The sequence below is a fragment of the Ochotona princeps genome, chromosome 5 (genome assembly GCF_030435755.1).
Source record: "Ochotona princeps isolate mOchPri1 chromosome 5, mOchPri1.hap1, whole genome shotgun sequence".
In the NCBI taxonomy this organism is placed as follows: domain Eukaryota; kingdom Metazoa; phylum Chordata; class Mammalia; order Lagomorpha; family Ochotonidae; genus Ochotona; species Ochotona princeps.
The window spans coordinates 41,148,893-41,166,856 of record NC_080836.1 but is presented as its reverse complement, the minus strand read 5'-3'; the positions used below and the strand labels follow the sequence as shown (position 1 = coordinate 41,166,856).

Below are 17,964 nucleotides of genomic sequence, written 5' to 3'. Positions count from 1 at the left end.
AGTTTACTTCTCATTCATTGTCTTTTGACTTTGAGCATTCAAGCTCAAGTTTCTAAGTTATGATACGGAGTTGGCTTGTTTTGGCTTATTAAAAAGAATATTTACTCCTCTGTGTTTCCAATTCTGTTCCTGTCTGTCACTGAAATATGTTCCAATTACTTTCAAGAGCTAGATTACTTCTTTCTCTAACATATTTATGAAAAAATAAGCTGTTATAGAAAGAAGTTTCCCTCTAAATCTAATGTCTCTTACTTTTTAACAAACACGTTAAAGTCAGATCTCCCCAAGGAGGAGTGAACGTATGTGCTTTCTAAGAAAAACAAGGTCTCCATCACACTCTCCCTCCTCCCCCACTCCGACATTACTTACTCGGACACGTGTGCTTGGTTCATTTGTATTTCCCATCATGTCAGAGAAGCTTTGTTCACACAGGTGCAACAATACAACTAGGTAGAGACCGGAGCTGATAAACTCATACTCAGCCTTCAATAAGGAAGCCACAGGACAAAAGGAAAAACAGAAAATAAAAAATTAGGAAGAGAGATGGATACTCATAGAATACTGATAAACTAGAGGAAATCTTATATCTGGTTCCTTGTGATACAGTGCCCTAAAAATAAAAGGCTGTTGTTCATAATTTCATAAATTTTTATTAATGCTATATAATGAATCCACATGGGTGTGATTATCTCTTCATTCTGTTTTCCTTTATATATGAATTTATATGATTTATATAAATGATTTTATGATTTATATTAAAGTGGACAATTCAATTCATACAACATTTCATTTTACAAAGAGCTGTAGTTATATATATTTACTTAAAAATTATCATTTAAATGAAAGGAACTATTTTGAGTAAAATCTACTGACAATACAGTCTTGTGTAATACAATAACCACAAGAATGAACCAAAAAGGTAACACAGCAACTCCTATAAAAAACGACTGATTAAAAAAACGACTATGAGGCCATGCTGTAGTGTAGCATGTAAATCTGCCACATGGTAGTACCAGCATCTCATACGGGCACTGGTTGAGTACTAGCTGTTCCACTTTTGACCCAGCTCCCTGCTTATGTGTCTGGGAAAACAGCAGAGGATGGCCCAAGTGCTCGTGTGACAACACATACATGGAAGAGACTTGGGAGAAGATCCTGACTCCTGGATTCAGCCTAGCCTTGTTGTGGCCATTGTGGCCATCTAGGCAGTGAACCAGCAGACGGAATACTGTACTGCTTCTTTCTGTAACTCCAAACAAACAAAATAAATCTAACAGCAACAACAACAAAAAACCATGACTATAAAGCTAGGGAAAAATAAAATCTGCCCTACAATTTTACAAAGTGATCTGTAAGTTCTATTTTTCTTTTTTTGTAAGTTCTATTTTTCTTGGTAAATTTACTGACATTAAGAATCGTACATTCTCAATTATAAATTTAGCAAGTACTACGTATTCTAGAAACTTGAAATGTATCTTAACTGCTTACTCTTAATTTCTTTTTCAACTTAAAAATTCATATTCATGGGCCCAGCAGCGTGGCCTAGAGGCTAAACTCCTCGCCTTGAACGCACCAGGATCCCATATGGGCACCGGTTCTAATCCCGGCAGCTCCACTTCCCATCCAGCTCCCTGCTTGTGACCTGGGAAAGCAGTCGAGGACGGCCCAACGCTTTGGGACCCTGCACCCGTGTGTGAGACCTGGAAGAGGTTCCAGGTTCCCAGCTTCGGATTGGCACAGCACTGGCCGTTGCGGTTACTTGGGGAGTGAATCATCGGACAGAAGATCTTCCTCTCTGTATATCTGACTTGTAATAAAAAAATCAATAAATCTTTAAAAAATCATATTCATAAAGTTTTTAGAAACTAATCATCATACTACATTGGACAGCAATGATATTGGCAATATGAAGCTAATCAACTCAGATTGAGCACTGTGTTTAGGCCATTTGAATCCACGAATCACACAGAAAACAAAAAATCAAAAGCCATGAAATTCAATCAAGGCTGTCAGTGTTTTTACAATACCACTATCTGGTATTTCCTAATATTTTGAAATTGTTTTAAGACTGTGAGTCATTAAAATGCTTCAAGAAATAACAACACTCCTGGCTGGAAAACATCTTTCTCTGTATTATTCTGTATTTCCATGCTCTTTCCCTTTTTCTATAATGTGTCAATGATCATTGTTCTACAAAATCTTCTTGAAAACATTAAGACAGTTCCTGGCTGAAATGGACAGAATAAAAACTCCTGACATTTCATTTCAATGGAGATCAGTGACTCCTAAAGGCCTGGAGTTAGGTGATTAATTTCAAGGAATATGAAAATTTCTTACTGTTTTTAAAGCTAAATTTTTCTGAGGTCCATAGTTTTAATCAGATTTTCAAAGGGTATCATTATCCACATATTTTAAAACTAAAAGCTGTTCACAAAAGATCTAATATTCACTTGAAACACCCAGATTCATAAAACACCACAAACTGGTAGATACCAGAGGCCTAGAGAAGAAGGGAAAGGGGAGAAACTGCTTAATGGTTTACAGGATTTTCTTCGCAAGTGATTAAAGTTTTTGAGAATAAAATGGTGATTAAAAGTTTACAGCTCTGGCATGCCTAATCTAGGACAATTTCCCTATGTTTATGTAAGAATTTTGATTAATCTTTTATTAAAAGTTTCACTTTGTTATCTTTCTTTCACTCAGAAAAGAAAAATAATGTATAGGGTTTCTGACCATGCTTCAATCTTTTCTTCAAGAGCTGTCCGTTAAGCATAGGATAGACACTTACCAAATTAGGCAAAATATACTAACTTGTTCATTTGCATGAGCTCTATGTAGTTCATGAATATCAAAATCCTCCAGGTTAAGCTGCAACTTCTCTTTACAGAGTTCACAGGTAGTTACGGCCTCCAAGGAAGAACCTGGTAAAGATTGAATTGCAAGTCAAGCTCAGCCTTTCAATGTCTTCACAAGACATTTTTCGGTTAAGTTTTAAAGAGATAGCACAGAAAATCCTGCTCTGCTGAGAAAGAAAAATAAACAAACTGCATTACTGCAGTAAACCAGTCCTATCTTCCAAAATAGCAACCAATATTCAATGAGCAAGTCAGATCATGCCCTATAGCATTTAAACCTCTAGCCATTATTTAAATATGTATTTTCCTCCCACATACTCAAACATCCTTGATAGTAGGAAGCAGGCAGAGGGATGGAGTGTCAGCTGTACTTCCTACTTCTTCCTTAAGCACCATGGCATAAAACAATGTTTAGTCGGGCCTGGCAGCGTGGCCTAGCGACTAAAGTCCTCGCCTTGAAAGCCCCGGGATCCCATATGGGCGCCAGTTCTAATCCCGGAAGCTCCACTTCCCATCCAGCTCCTTGCTTGTGGCCTGGGAGGGCAGTTGAGGACGGCCCAATGCATTGGGACCCTGCACCCGCGTGGGAGACCCGGAAGAGGTTCCTGGTTCCCGGCTTCGGATCGGCGTGCACTGGCCGTTGTGGCTCACTTGGAGAGTGAACTATCGGATGGAAGATCTTCCTCTCTGTCTCTCCTCCTCTGTATATCTGACTTTGTAATAAAAATAAAAAAATCTTTAAAAAAAAATGTTTAGTCATAAAGTAACTCAAACAATTAAGTTACATATCCAGAGTATTAATCTGATGTGACAGCACATACCTAAGGCTTTAAGAGTACAGAGAATGGACCCTAAATAAGGCAGAGGCAAAAGGACAAACAGTTCATGGTGAAAAAGAACATTATATGCTTACATGAAATAACTAGAATATTATATACCTGTATGAAACATCTAGACAAGGCAAATGTAAAGACAAAGCAGATCCAAAGCTGCCAGAATGAGGGGTTACTGCTTTGGTGGAGAGTTTCTATCTAGGGTAATGAAAAGGCAGAAATGCACAGCAGTGAAGGTGCACAGCATTCTGAATGCACTCAACTATATAATATTGTCCCAATGGCAAACCTTAAATATATGTATTTTACAATGTTTTGTTCATTTTTTAAAAATCTGAAATGTAGAATAACAAGAGACAGAGATTGTCCATCCTTCACACACATCCCAAATGCCCCAAATAGCCAGGAATGCCATGCCTGCCTTCCCACACAGGTGGCAGGGATCTAATAATGCTGCTTCCCAGTGTGAAAAGCTGAACTGGAGGCTGAAATCAGTTCCAGGCACTATAAAATGAGATGTGAGCATTCCAACCTGTTGACTTCAGGCCCTGCACTATGACACTTGACCTCTCTTTTAAAAATAACTTTTAAATAAATAAAAATAACTTCTTAAAAATAACTTCTACTGTTTAATATGCATTCAACAGTTGATTACTTGTAAGCTCCTGACCCTATCTTAGTAGTTTTGTCTCATTAAACACATAATGTTTTACTTTTCCTGTGTTTATTTTCAGATATGGCTTCAAACCAAAAGCTGTCCGAAATATTACAGTAAGCCTATATGAAAAACAGGCTAGAATTGAAATTCAGTTACTGAGTGCTGTTACTAGCCAAGCAATAATCAAAGGTTCTAGAGATTCTGAGTAGCAGCCCATTTCAAAGAACTCACAAAATACAACCACTGTTCTTAGTTTATTTAACTGAGGCAAATTTGCGAGCTGGAGTATTCCCATAGTTCTGAAGTCACCACTTGTAACATCTGCCATTCCACAAGGGAGTGCCAGGGATCAAATGCCTTGTTTGCCTCCAAACCAGCGTCCTACTACAGTGTCTGGCAGACAGATGACAGTCCATGCACTTGGATTCTTGTCACCCAGATGGGAGACAAGGATGTAGTTCCTGGCTCTTAGCCCAGGACTGGGTATCATGAACATCTGGAAAGTTATCAAGCAGGTCAAACCTCTGTCTCATTCTCTATCACACTTCCTTTTAAATGTTCAAGAGAATAGTAATAATTTATGTGTATTCCCTAGAAAACAGCTGAAAGCAGAATGAGTTCAAATCTGAGAAAGTATGTTGTCTAAGTTGTTTCAAAATGAAGTGTAAGTACGCTGTAAATCTTCACTACTGTCATGTGTTGCATCAAGAATGGCAAAACAATAACAACTGCACGAATTAAAATGAAACTAAAAGAAAATTCACATTGCCTAGTGACATGTAGCCAATGTAGCACCAAGTTGCAATCCGTAATCTTGTGTTTGTGGCGACACTGATGTATAAACACCTATTGCACTAAACAGGTAGCACATGCAATTATTTAGTACATAATACCTGATAATTCTGAACAATTAATTTGCTGTTTTATGTATTTACATTTTTTCAACTTTAGTATATTTTTTTTCTTACATTAAAAAAAAACAGGTTTACTTTAAAATGCTGTGCCCAGTTTATGGTACCATCCAGCTTCACATATCCTTTTTGGATGGCACTATTGTTTTCTCTGTGTGTGCTTGATTTAATCTGCTGCTTTCTTCAGCGTGATCACAGGAGCACCAGTCATACCCCCACCTATAACAGACAGCCTAAGAGCACAGTCGGCTATATGGTGAAAACTTTAAACATATGCTCTACAATGTTCCCACACTGATGCAACTGACTGACCATGCATCTCTCGAAAGATCTCTGTCCTATATCGTTGATATATTATTTCATGATATATCATTATTTCAAGTTTGTAAATAAAATCAGTTTCTTTCTTTTTACTAATACAAATACTTTTAGATTAAAAGAAACTAAAATTCATCTGGAACATTTTCCTAATTTTCACAAGTCAATTATTGTAGCAATAATTAAATAATTTTATATTGTGATCTGAGGAAGAATATATTAAGAGATTTTAGAACTATGCTCACTCAGAAACAGTACAAAAATATTAATATTCAAGAATATCAACTTCAGAGATCATGTCAGTACACATTATTTTGTATCTTAGAATTTAATTATTCTCTTTCATGGAATGAGAGACTTAGCAAGTCATTCAAGAAAGGTCACCACTGCTAGGAGTCACCATTCCTTAATCAGAGCTATTTAAATTATACCCCAACTCATTCAAAAAGCTTCAAACACATCTGCCCAAGCTTGTCTAGACTGGTTTTACTCATCCTGTATATCCAGTAATAGCTCAGCCATCAGTGTAACACAGCTGCTTAATAAACAACTTAGGTCAACCTCTAGCACCACATCTTCCACAACATAGGGTCTTTGTTTAAGTGTGAGAAGTTTCAGCTGGTGATGTCTGTACTCATTATAACCTTATACAATAACTCAGTATTACATTTAATTGAGTATTTGCCATGACTGGTACAGTCATTAATGCATTTGATCTTCATAGCAATTCCACTTGGTATTGCTTGATTTTACTCATGGAACTGAGGCCCAATTCCAGACCTACATAAGAACCTTTAAAAAAGAGTATCTATATTTTAAAAACAGTGATTTTGATCAGCAGTCTGAGAACCACTGTTGAGAAGTATGTTCAAGATCCTGTAGTTAGCTAAATATTGGACTATAAGTTAGACAAATACTGGTATTAATATATTCCAATCTAAGCTTATCTAACTAAAAAGCTAATGTTAAAATAACACATTACTAGAAAAAAAAAAGCTAATGTTTAAACTCTAGTATCTGTTTTTCCTCCTCACCCAAAACTAACAAGGCAACTGGCAGTTCATCAAGCTGTTCTTCATTTTGGTAACAGCTCACATTTCTGGGCTCCTATTGTCAGGAATGATGGCAAACACATATCCAATCAACAATAAAGCCCATGAGACTACCACTAGACCAAGCAGCCACAAGAGAATAGGCTGCTATAAGCGAGAATTAGCACAGAGCCTTGGATTCAGATAGGCTTACAAGGAAACACACTACTGCTCCCCAAACTGAGTCTTACGCTAGCACCTGCACCAATATATCACTGAGACCAGCAGGGAAAAAACATTTTTCTAGTAGCCCCACCATCTCACTTTAATAAGGAAGTACCCATCCCCCTAATGGGCTGTGAGGACAAAATCAGTGCCATCATACTTCAGTGTATCAGACCTCCAATTGCACGTAATCACATACATTTACTAATCTGATCTAGTTTCCCACTTTTCTCACTCTGTCATTTTGACTATATCCTCTGGCACTCGTGGTCTAGGCATCAGTAAATACTTCTAAGCCTCAACACGGCTAGGTAAACACTCCAAGTTCTAGTCCTAACTCCCAAGTTCTTGCCAGTGCAGGTCCTTCGGAAGTGGCTGTGGGCAGACCTGTGTTGTGTTCCTGCCTTTGGTCTTGGTCCCTGTGAGCAAATAATTTGGGGAGTGAAACACAGATGGAAGCTGTTTCACTATTTTTCTGATTCTCAAGTAAACAATATTAATCTTTCTCTTTCTGTCAGGGACTAGTGCTGTGTTGCAGCAAGTTAAGGCAAGGCCAGCAAGACTGGCATTATGTGAACACTGGTTTGAGCCCCAGCTTCTCTGCCTCCAATTCAGCTCCTTGCTAATGACCAGGGAAAGCTGGGCCCCTGCTACTCATGTAGGAGATCTAGACAAAATTTCAACTTCTGACTTCCAGACCCTGCTGTTAGTGCCATTTGGAAAATAAACCAGCAATGGAAGATAACCCCGTCTCCGTAAGTATGCCTCTGAAATAAACCTTTAAAAAAACAGTCTTAAAATTTCACACCCCCAAATAAAACATGTCTTATCAACCCACATAACTCTATGCTCCCATCTCCCAACTCACTGACAGTAGTTTGAAAAGGGAATCTATATATATTGCTGTTCCTCCATTTTCATACCTCCTTTTTTCTCCTTAATCAGGTCGTGCAGGCTTATGATTCCATCACTCCATCCAAAGAGACTAAAGCCACCAAGGACATCCATGCTATCAAACCCAACCATCAATTTCTTCATTCTGACCTTATTTGAGTTCTCAGCAGAATAGGATTGATATTACCCTCTTCAAACATTTAAAAAATACTTTCTTCTTTGAACTTACACAATACACTTTCCTACTTTTTTTCTTACCTTACTGGATGAAGGCTGTACTTCAAATGTCCTTTACTCTCATTAACTATCTGGATGCTGCAGGGTTGTGTCCCTGCTCCATCTCTTTGTTATGTGATCTTTTTCTAGACAACCTTATACAGTCTCAAAACTTCAATTTTTGCTTTCATGTTTATAATTTCCAAAATTGTGTGCTTAGAATTTCTCCTGAAATACCAAGCTTGTCCAACTACAGACTACCTAACATTTCCATGATTGTCTAATAAATAAAAGTTCACATACAGCCATGTCCAAAATCTATTCCATTTGCAGCTTCTTTATTTCAGTAAAAGGCGTTACCATTCACTTAGTTTTCTAAGCAAAACATGAATTATGCAAACATGTTCCTTCACTTTATTCACATTGGCAAATCTTTTAAAAACACAGCAAATTCTATTTCTATCATCACTATCAGTAATTCAAACTGCCATTGTAAGAAACTTCAGATTGGTCTCCCTGCTTTCACCAATCCCCATAAAATCCATTCTCCACAGTTTACCCAACCATCAATAAGATCACATCAGATCCAGCCTCTGGTGCAACCCTCAACTCCCTGACCCCACCCCAGTGTCTTCATACCACATTTAGAAGACAATCTAAGTTGTGAACCCTGGTTGTAAAATTCTCCCATGTGAGCTAGCCTCGGCTATCTCTCAACTCGATCATTTGTCCCATTCCCTACTAATTATACATTAGGCACACTGTGCCTCATCCAATTTTTTGTGCACACACATACCCAAGTCAGTCCCAATTTAAACTGTACTTGGGGACAGCATTATGACTAGAGAATTAAGTCACCACCTGCAATACCAGCCTCCCATACAGGTGTCAGTTTGTGTCTCAGCAGCCCCACTTCTGATCCAGTTTCCTATAAATGGCCGGCACTGTCACTCACATGGGAGGCCAGAATGAAACTTTCATTCTCCTGGCTCTGGCCTGGCCCTGCGTTCCTCACTGCAGCCATCTAGTGAACCAGCAGATAGAAGATCTCTAATTTTCCACTAAATGAATAAAACTTAAAAAAAAAAAAAAAAAAAAAAAAAAAGGTCTTCACAATACCTGCGTTATTAGAATAATGCTCTTCTCAGAAATATCTAATTCCTCACTAGGTAGGATGAAGAGTTCAGTTATTCCTCACTTGCTAAGTTATTGGGGATTTCTCTGCTCACCTGCCCAAGAATGTTTTACTCTTCAATTGTTAACATATGGCTTGTCAGAGTTACGTTAAAAGATTGTTTTGGGGCTCGGCAGCGTGGCCTAGTGGCTAAGGTCCTTGCCTTGATCCCATATGGCTGCTGGTTCTAATCCCGGCAGCTCCACTTCCTCTCTATCTCTCCTCCTCTCAGTATATCTGATTTTGTAATAAAAATAAAATAAATCTTTAAAAAAAAAAAAAACACTTAAAAAAAAAAAAAAAGATTGTTTTGATTGCCCTAGAATGCGTGAAGTTCTGTAAAATCTTGCTTGAACACTATAAACTGCTAAATTAAAATAAAAATATTAGAAAAAAGAAATATCTAATCCCTTACTGATCAGTCTTAATGCCTTCACCTCAAAAAAGGTATTCACTTATTAACTAGTACCACGACCAGAGCCAATGGTTTGTTCTGCTTGTTCACTGTATTGTATCCCACAATAAAAATCCTGCATGGCTCCCTAAGATTAGGCCCTCAGTGAATAATTGAACATCTATTACAGACGAATCCCAAAATGTAAGGTGACAAACAGCATTATAAACAACAGGAAGCAGGCAAATATTATAATTTCTGTGATTCAAAAAGGATCTTGTATGATACAAGGTCATCAGTGATCACAAACTGTAATTATGTCATACATGCACAGAGAAATAGTTTGCTGGATATTATAAAACAAGATTAATGCTCTTCAATGCTTTTGTTTAGACTCCAAAAATGACTGAGGTATTTTTACATATGAGCCATCAATAAATTGTAACAAATGTGTTAGCTTAAATGCATACATATGTGAGTCTCAGAAAAGTTTTAAAAACAAAATACACAAATGGGTAACTCTTACCAGAGTTAATTTTTGCCTGCAACCACTTTTTCATACACTCTTGGTGGACATACTGTAGACTTCCCGTGCACTTGCAGGGCTCTATCAGCAAATTAGATGATGAGGCAGCTGCCATCTGACAAATTCTACACAAGTCGCCTTCTTCTTCCTCAGAGTCCTCTAGTAGGAGGCTGGAAAACAAAGCACATTTTCCAAACAGAGCTATCCTAACTCATCCTGGTTGGTCATTTACCATGACATAGAACTCCAAGTTTCTCATTATTCCTAGTTTTACAATGAGTAGAACACAAGCAAAAAGTAACAACAAATAGTAACCACCATGATAAGACATTTCACTGAGGAAAAAAAAAAATTTTAAAGGTAAGTAAATTAAGCTATTCTATCACTTCAAATAATTTCATTCGTCTTCTGTAACAGAACTTCAGTTCTCTATTTTTCACTGCCACTTTACAAATACTCCTATGCAACTAAATTTCCATAGTGTATCAGACTACTTCAAGCCCAACACACCTATATGTTCATCACTTCTGTTTCCTTATCTCCCAATGTTAAGACACTTTTTAATGGTCCATTCTCTCTAGCCCTAAAAACCTTTTAGACATCCTGGTGAAAAGTAGGCTTTTAAACTGTGGAACAATTCCCATTTACCTCTGTCCTTTACTTAACAGGTTAACTTTCACTGATTAATTTAAACACAGGCAAAAGAGCTGTGTAACAAGTACAGTACTGTGTTAAACCCCTACTGCATTAGTCCATGGCTGGCATGAGAATGGTACTCAGTGGGCCCGGCCTGATGGCTCAGTGGCTAAATCCTCATTTTGCATGGTTTATGTCCTGGCTATTTCACTTCCCATTTAGCTCCCTGCCTGTGGCCTAGGAAAGCAGTGGTGGATGGCTCAAAGCCTTGGGACCCTGTACCCATGGGGAGACTCAGAAGAAGCTCCTGGCTTCAGATTAGCTCAGCTCAGGCAACTGTGGTTATTTGCAGAGTGAACCAGTGGACAGATCTTTCCCTGTCTCCTTCTCTCTGCAAATATGCCTTTCAATAAAATACTTGATACTGGGCCCAGCACGATAGCATAGTGGCTAAAGTCCTCGCCTTGAACACACCGGGATCCCATATGGGTGCTGGTTCTAATACCGGCAGCTCCACTTCCCATCCAGCTCCCTGCCTGTGGCCTGGGAAAGCAGTCGAGGACTGCCCAAAGCCTTGGGACCCTGCACCCACATGGGAGACCTGGAAGAGGTTCCTGGCTTCGTACTGGCTCAGCTCCAGCCTTTGCAGCCACTTTGGGTAGTAAATCATTGGACGGAAGATCTTCCTTTCTGTCTCTCCTCTCTGTATATTTGCCTTTCCAATAAAAATAAATAAAATCTTAAAAAAAATTAAAAACAATTGAAACTCAGCAATTTGAAAATACTGAATGCTGAACTGCTAATGAAACAAAACATGAATTTTATGGATTCCTGAATGAATTTAGCAAAACTCAAGGATACAAAATGCCGCTGTCAGGTGACTTTTATCTCCAAGCTTAATCAGACCTAAATCTGGGCACAAATATTTTAAAAGACTGAAGGCACAGTGTTTTATGTTTTTACCTTTTACATTTAACTTTTCTCATCCATAAATTCAATTGCTTTTAATGTGGCAAATTTAAATTTTATAAACCCTAATTTTACCATGTAACTCTTAAAATCTTCATATATAAGGCAAAATTTAGTAAAGGTATACACACACAAACTCTATGGCAAAAAATGTGCTATTTTTAAAACAGGGTTTTGCTGACGAAACTAATGTTCTGCCCTCTGCCCACACTTACTTTACTCATATTCGTGTAACCCTGACACAGCAAGAAAACGCATTACTTACTACATTTCTCAGCAGAAGCTTCTAACCAGATGGAATTGTTACAAGCAACCATTAAAGCCACATTACCAGGGGAGATAACATCTTTTTACTTAAGAAAATTATGAAGTTCAAAATCAAGAAGATAGCAGCTTAAAGGTACAATGTATGCCATACAAGGAAAAATAGCAGTAGCTTCACACCCAACATCTCAGAAACATGTCAATCTTCCTTCACCAGAGTTGGAATCACTAGTTTTATTAAAGCACAAAAACGTCCAAAATGATAGTAACTGTGTCTCCCAACAATTCAATTAGGCCTTTTATCAAACAAAAAAATATTTTTAAAAGCTAATCTACAACTTTGTCTTTCCTTCCTAACACCGTGCTCTTTATACTAGTATATTATATTTAATCATAAAAGTTATTCAAAACCAGATGACAAATAACCAAGTTGGGAACAAAAACTAATCATCTCTTTCTGGTCTTCCTCTCATACTCTCTTACCAGTGACTCTCATACAAAATATAACTCTGCAAGACTTCTTTCACATGAAAACTTTCTAACTCCTGAATTTAACTGGTATCTGTCGAATAATCACAACATAAGGATGTTCAGCATATATATATATGAGTGTGTGTGTGTGTGTGTGGACTTAAAAACAAAATAAACTTACTCTGTGCAACTGATTCTACTTAATTCCATAAAAACATCCAAGGTAAAGGTAGCATTAAGATGTTGCTTATGACACCCACATCCCACCCTGGAGTGCCTGGATTCAAGTCCCAGCCCCACTCCAGTTTCTGGCTTTCTGCTGCTGCACACCCTAACAGGCAGCACTGGCTCAGGCAGCATTCCTTTCGACCCATCTGCGAGACTCAGACTGAGTTTCTGAACCAGATCCAGCTGTTGTAGGTATATGGAAACCAACAAGCAGAACTGTCTCTACTTCCATCTGCTTTTCCAACAATTTCAAAAACTTAAAAGCTCTAAAGTTAGCAATATATATGAAGGGTAGATGAACCATCTTAAACAGATGTAGTGATGATTCATGACAGCTTGATTTCTTAGAACATCCCAGTTAACATTAGTCTACCAAGGAACAGAGCAAGAGATTGAGATTTCTTATTTTGGGAGAATGTAACCCCAAAAAGGTTAAATATAACCTTTAGATTATTTCTTGATGCTTTCATTAAGCAAGTGTTGCTTCAATTAACATTCATTCATTTATCAATGAAACCCTAATAACTTATTACAAATGTTACAGGAAAAAAATTCAGCTATTTTGAGCAACCACTTCAGAAATAAGAGTTCTTTCTTTTACAGACTTTAAGATAGGTTATTCAAATTTACCTCTCTTTTATTTTCTGCAGTCTTTCTGGATCTCTGGAAGATGCACTTTTACTTTTATCACTTTTCCCATCAGTTGAATTCCAACCTGAAGGAATAATATCTACAGTAATCATGACATTGTCAGTCAAATTACTTCCGAGTGCTGGGGGCACTGCAAATCGGAATAAAGAACCAGGAAGAATCCCTGTTATTCCTGTGTTTCTTCCACCTTGAGCCGACTCTGACGTGGAGCCTCCTGCGGCGGCACTACTTGATGCTGCAGTTGCTTGTGGTCGGCTGGCAGCAGCCCCAACAGGATCATTCTGTGCTTCAAGGTGAACTACTTCATTTGAGTCTCTTCTAAAAATATGAGATCTAGATGGCATCTCAGAGGTAGATAGCCTTGAGGATTCATCTCTTCCTTCTCGTCTCCTTCTGGAGAACAAAGGAGTGCACCTATTTCTAAATGAGGAAGATAACCATGGTCCTGTACTTCTACCTTCAGACTCTTGGTGAAAATTCTCTGAATCTGGCTCAGAGCTATGATTCTGGCTAAGAGATGACAAACCCCATCTTCGCCTAAGAAATCGAAATCCCTGAGGACCTTCAGATGCCCTATTATCGGGAACTTCAGATGTAGATGTTGCAGTACTACGAGACTGTGAAGCTGTCAAAATTCTTGGAGAAATGTAAGAATTTTCAGAACTCAATGACCTTGTATTCAAGGAATCCTGACTAGATCTTCGTGAAAAAAATGTAGATGACATGCTAGATGCTATACGTGATAACAACCTCCTGGTTGTCCGCCTACCTTCATTGTCCGAAGACTCTTGAAATGATCTTTGAGATGAACCAACCCTTTCTGAATTGCTTATAGTTGGAGCTTCATCTCGACTTGGAATAAAAGAAAATCCAGATAGTGTACTGCTTCGGGGAGATCCTGATTCTCTTGAAGAAAAATGTGCCCTTAAGGAATTTCTGCTGGAGTCCCTAGAACTTGGCATGCTTTGATGTTCAGAAGGCAATTGGTGGTTGGTGGATGATGTATTCAACTGTAAAGTGCTCAATGAGTTTTCTTTTGGTCTTGCTCCCTGTGAATATGAAGAAGGAACTCTGTCTTGAGCATCTATTTTTGAAAGGAAGAAGAGTAACCAATTACATAAAATCATTCTTTAAATTTGCATTTCCTTACCTACTAATCACTGCCAAAAATCATTCTTTAAATTTGCATTTCCTTAACTACTAATCACTGCCAAAAATGAAATATTAGATTCAAACTGAGTACTGATACATCAAGTATTAGATTTAAGAATGATTATAGAAAAACAGAAATGTACTTCCTCTTCCTAAATACACTCATAAAATATAGTATACCAAAGTCAATATTACAAATTGAAAACAAAGAAATACATCATGAACTTATCAGATGCAAAAAGCTGATACACAACTGAATATTAATGAGAATACATATGGTAGAAAATTATCTAAATTGACAGAATTTTAAAAAGTCAAAATTTGGGCCTGGCGGCATGGCCTAGAGGCTAAAGTCCTCGCCTTGAAAGCCCGGGATCCCATATGGGCGCCGGTTCTTACCCCGGCGGCTCCACTTCCCATCCAGCTCCCTGCTTGTGGCCTGGGAAAGCAGTCGAGGACGGCCCAATGCATTGGGACCCTGCACCCGCGTGGGAGACCTGGAAGCGGTTCCAGGTTCCCGGCTTCGGATCAGCGCGCATGGGTCTGTTATGGCTCACTTAGGGAGTGAATCATTGGACGGAAGCTTTTCCTCTCTGTCTCTCCTCCTCTCTGTATATCTGGCTGTAATAAAAAAAAATGAATAAATCTTAAAAAGAAAAAAGTCAAAATTTAACAGACCATAAATGATTTTCTTAGGCCAGGCGCAGTAGCCTGGTGGCATCAGGATCCCATCCAGGCGCTGATTCTTGCCCTGGCTGCTCCACTTCCCATCCAGCTCCTTACTTGTGGCCTGGGAAAGCAGAGGAGGATGGCCCAAAGGCTTGGGACCTCGCACCCACGTGGGAGACCTGGACCCAAAAGAAGCTCCTGGCAACTGGATTCAGATTGACTCAGACACTTGGGGAGTAAACCAGCATACAAAAAATCTTTCTCGCCTTCTCTCTGTATATCTGCCTTTCTAATAAATACGTCTTGAATTTTTTTTCTTCAAATGATTAAAAGCAGTATCATCATAGGGAGGCTACATTTTGGTGTTTTTTCTTACTTGTAGAAATATAAAAGTAATTTTATGTAAATTACCACCCTAATAACTTTGAAAACCCTGCTAAAGGATAAAAACTTCTCCAATCATTTTGTCAGTAATTTTTCCAATCTTCAATATATTTGTAACAGTAGTGGTTCTTATTCCCTGCTTTCTCATTAGAACACATAAAACAGAATACAGTGAGAAAAGACTATCACATTCTTTTGTGAACACTTTGCCATACTACCAATGTAACAGCTACATTATTATAATATACAGAGCCTCATGAATAAACAAACTGTTGAGTCTAAATCTTATTTCATTCTATATTTGTACATCCTGAAACCTAGAAGTTACTGATACTGTCTATCTCCTCTATCAAAGCCAAGCATATAAAATGTTTTGTCTTAAAGTCTTACTCAAGAAAGATTATAACTTAGTTACATCAGTTTTCTTTTTAACTACTAAATTTGTTTAAATATTTATTTTTATTGCAAAGTCAGATATACAGAAAGGAGGAGAGAGAGAGGAAGATCTTCCATCCAATGATTCACTCCCCAAGTGATTACAACAGCTGGAATTAAGCCAATCCAAAGCCAGGAGCTTCTTCCAGGTCTCCCACAGTGGGTACAGGGTCCCAAGGCTTTGAGCCATCCTCGACTGCTTTCCCAGGCCAAAAGCAAGGAGCTGGATGGGAAGCGGGGCCAGTGGGACATGAGTTGGTGCCCATATGGGATCCCGGTGTGTTCAAGACGAGGACTTTAGCCACTAGGCTACTGCGCCAGGCCCAACTACTTAATATTTTTTAAGCAAAACAACAAATAAGGTACTTGAAAACCTATTAAACTCTTCTAAAATCTTCATCTGGATCTAGGAGTTACTTTATTTACTCCTTCATAATGTTATCTTAACAGCATACATAAAGAGGAAAATGCAGTAACATTAGATAAGCTATACACGGTGATTTATACATACATGATGAAGTTGTGAAATCACTACTTCGATGACTATAATCTATAAGATTACTAAGAGAGGAATCTGTTCTTCTCTCCAAATCTCTCCTCTCTCTCATTAAATCTGTTCCAAATGATCCAAGTACCATTGATGAAGATCTGGGAACTTGACTATGCCTCCAAGAAGAATCTTGAAATAATTGAAGAAATTTTATTTCAGAGAAAACTTTTCAAGGTATGTGATGGTAATAAATATTCAGTAACTGAGTGAGTTTATTTTTACAAGAATACCCACAGTTACCCACTGGCAACCAAAAGTAAAAATCAACAAATTAAAAACATATTCAGTAATGAACTAACCATTTTCAAAATGATTTCCTACCCAAACACACTGATTCTAAAATCTACCCACCCTACAAGATGTAGTAACTCACCCTAAAAATATGACCATTCATTAGAAACTTGATAATAAAATGGCTACAAAGCAAACTACAAATCTTGTCAAAGTTGTGAAATTTGGGAAAAAGTCAATCAATGATGTAGCAGCATTGACACAATCAAAATTAAGGAAATCTTGAAATGGAAAGGTTTTGTTTTTTTCTTTTTGAAAGGCTTTCTTAGCGTCATACTCGGTCCATCAGAATATTTTCCCAGCACTATATTTGGTTTATAAAGAACTAAAATATTGTTACAATTATCTTCTAAATTTTTGTTAGATAAGATTTCACTGAATAAGAAACTTAAAAAGTTGCAAACTTTCCTTCTTACTATTTACCTTGAAATTTTGGCTCTTCTTTTCCTAGTCTGGATAGCCTTAAAAATTCCTCTTCATTAAGAGAAGTGGCCCGGTGTATTTAATGCTACACTTTCACATAATAGAAGAGAATAAAATCTCTCTGCAAACTAGTGTTTATCTACAAAATTAAAGGTCAGTCTGCTCTCACCCATCAAACTACTCTTAATATCCTTTAGAGCGACAGTGTCTTTGCCATGGTATTCCTGCCTATTGAATTAGAAAGGAATCGCTTACACTAATTCAACAAGAATTTCACCTTCAACTGTGTGATCATCAGTTTTGTCTCCCTTTGAGAATATTTCAAACACTAGCTAAACATTTCATTTTTGGAGTATAAGTGAGGAGGAAGTAGTTAAGTAATCTGCCCAATGTCATACCTCCAGTAATAATGCCAATTCCTTACACAGAAGTCTACCGGAATACCAGCAAGCTTTTAAATTACTGAGTTTGTATACTAGTATCATGCCAAATGCGTATCTTTACAAAGAGAGTCACAGGAAATACTTTTAATACGCATCAGATTTAACTTTCCTGGTAACATTTTAAAAAGTTACCAATTTTATTACCACAGACACCAGTTTGTAATCAAATTAATCAAAGTATATAATACTATTTTATGTATAATACTAGTACTAAATTTACAGCAAAAAATGTAAAAGAAAAGTTCATACAGCTCTAGTAGTAATTCAAGTAACATTTTGGAAAACAACACTGCATTTCTAACTCACTGTCTTACACACACTCTACTTGTTTAATATCAATCTTAAGAACAATTATGCCACATC

General features: G+C 37.7%; 1 protein-coding gene across 6 annotated transcripts in view; it reads right to left on the bottom strand.

Moving 5' to 3' along the window:
• MARCHF7 (membrane associated ring-CH-type finger 7) overlaps positions 1-17,964 on the bottom strand; it is a 39,574-nt gene that overhangs the window by 4,758 nt on the left and 16,852 nt on the right. For 2 of the 6 annotated variants that reach the window (XR_009245448.1, XR_009245447.1), the window contains exons 4-8: positions 16,406-16,573; positions 13,234-14,338; positions 10,036-10,205; positions 2,789-2,921; positions 370-483 (exon numbers count right to left, since the gene is read on the bottom strand). Coding sequence is in view for 4 of the 6 variants with exons in the window: in XM_058664542.1 (XP_058520525.1) it covers positions 370-483; positions 2,812-2,921; positions 10,036-10,205; positions 13,234-14,338; positions 16,406-16,573 (1,667 nt within the window). In the remaining 2 variants the exon portion in view is untranslated. The remainder of the gene's footprint in view (positions 1-369; positions 484-2,788; positions 2,922-10,035; positions 10,206-13,233; positions 14,339-16,405; positions 16,574-17,964) is intronic. The other 4 variants (XM_058664542.1, XM_004577136.3, XM_058664544.1 and 1 more) reach the window with 2 other exon arrangements.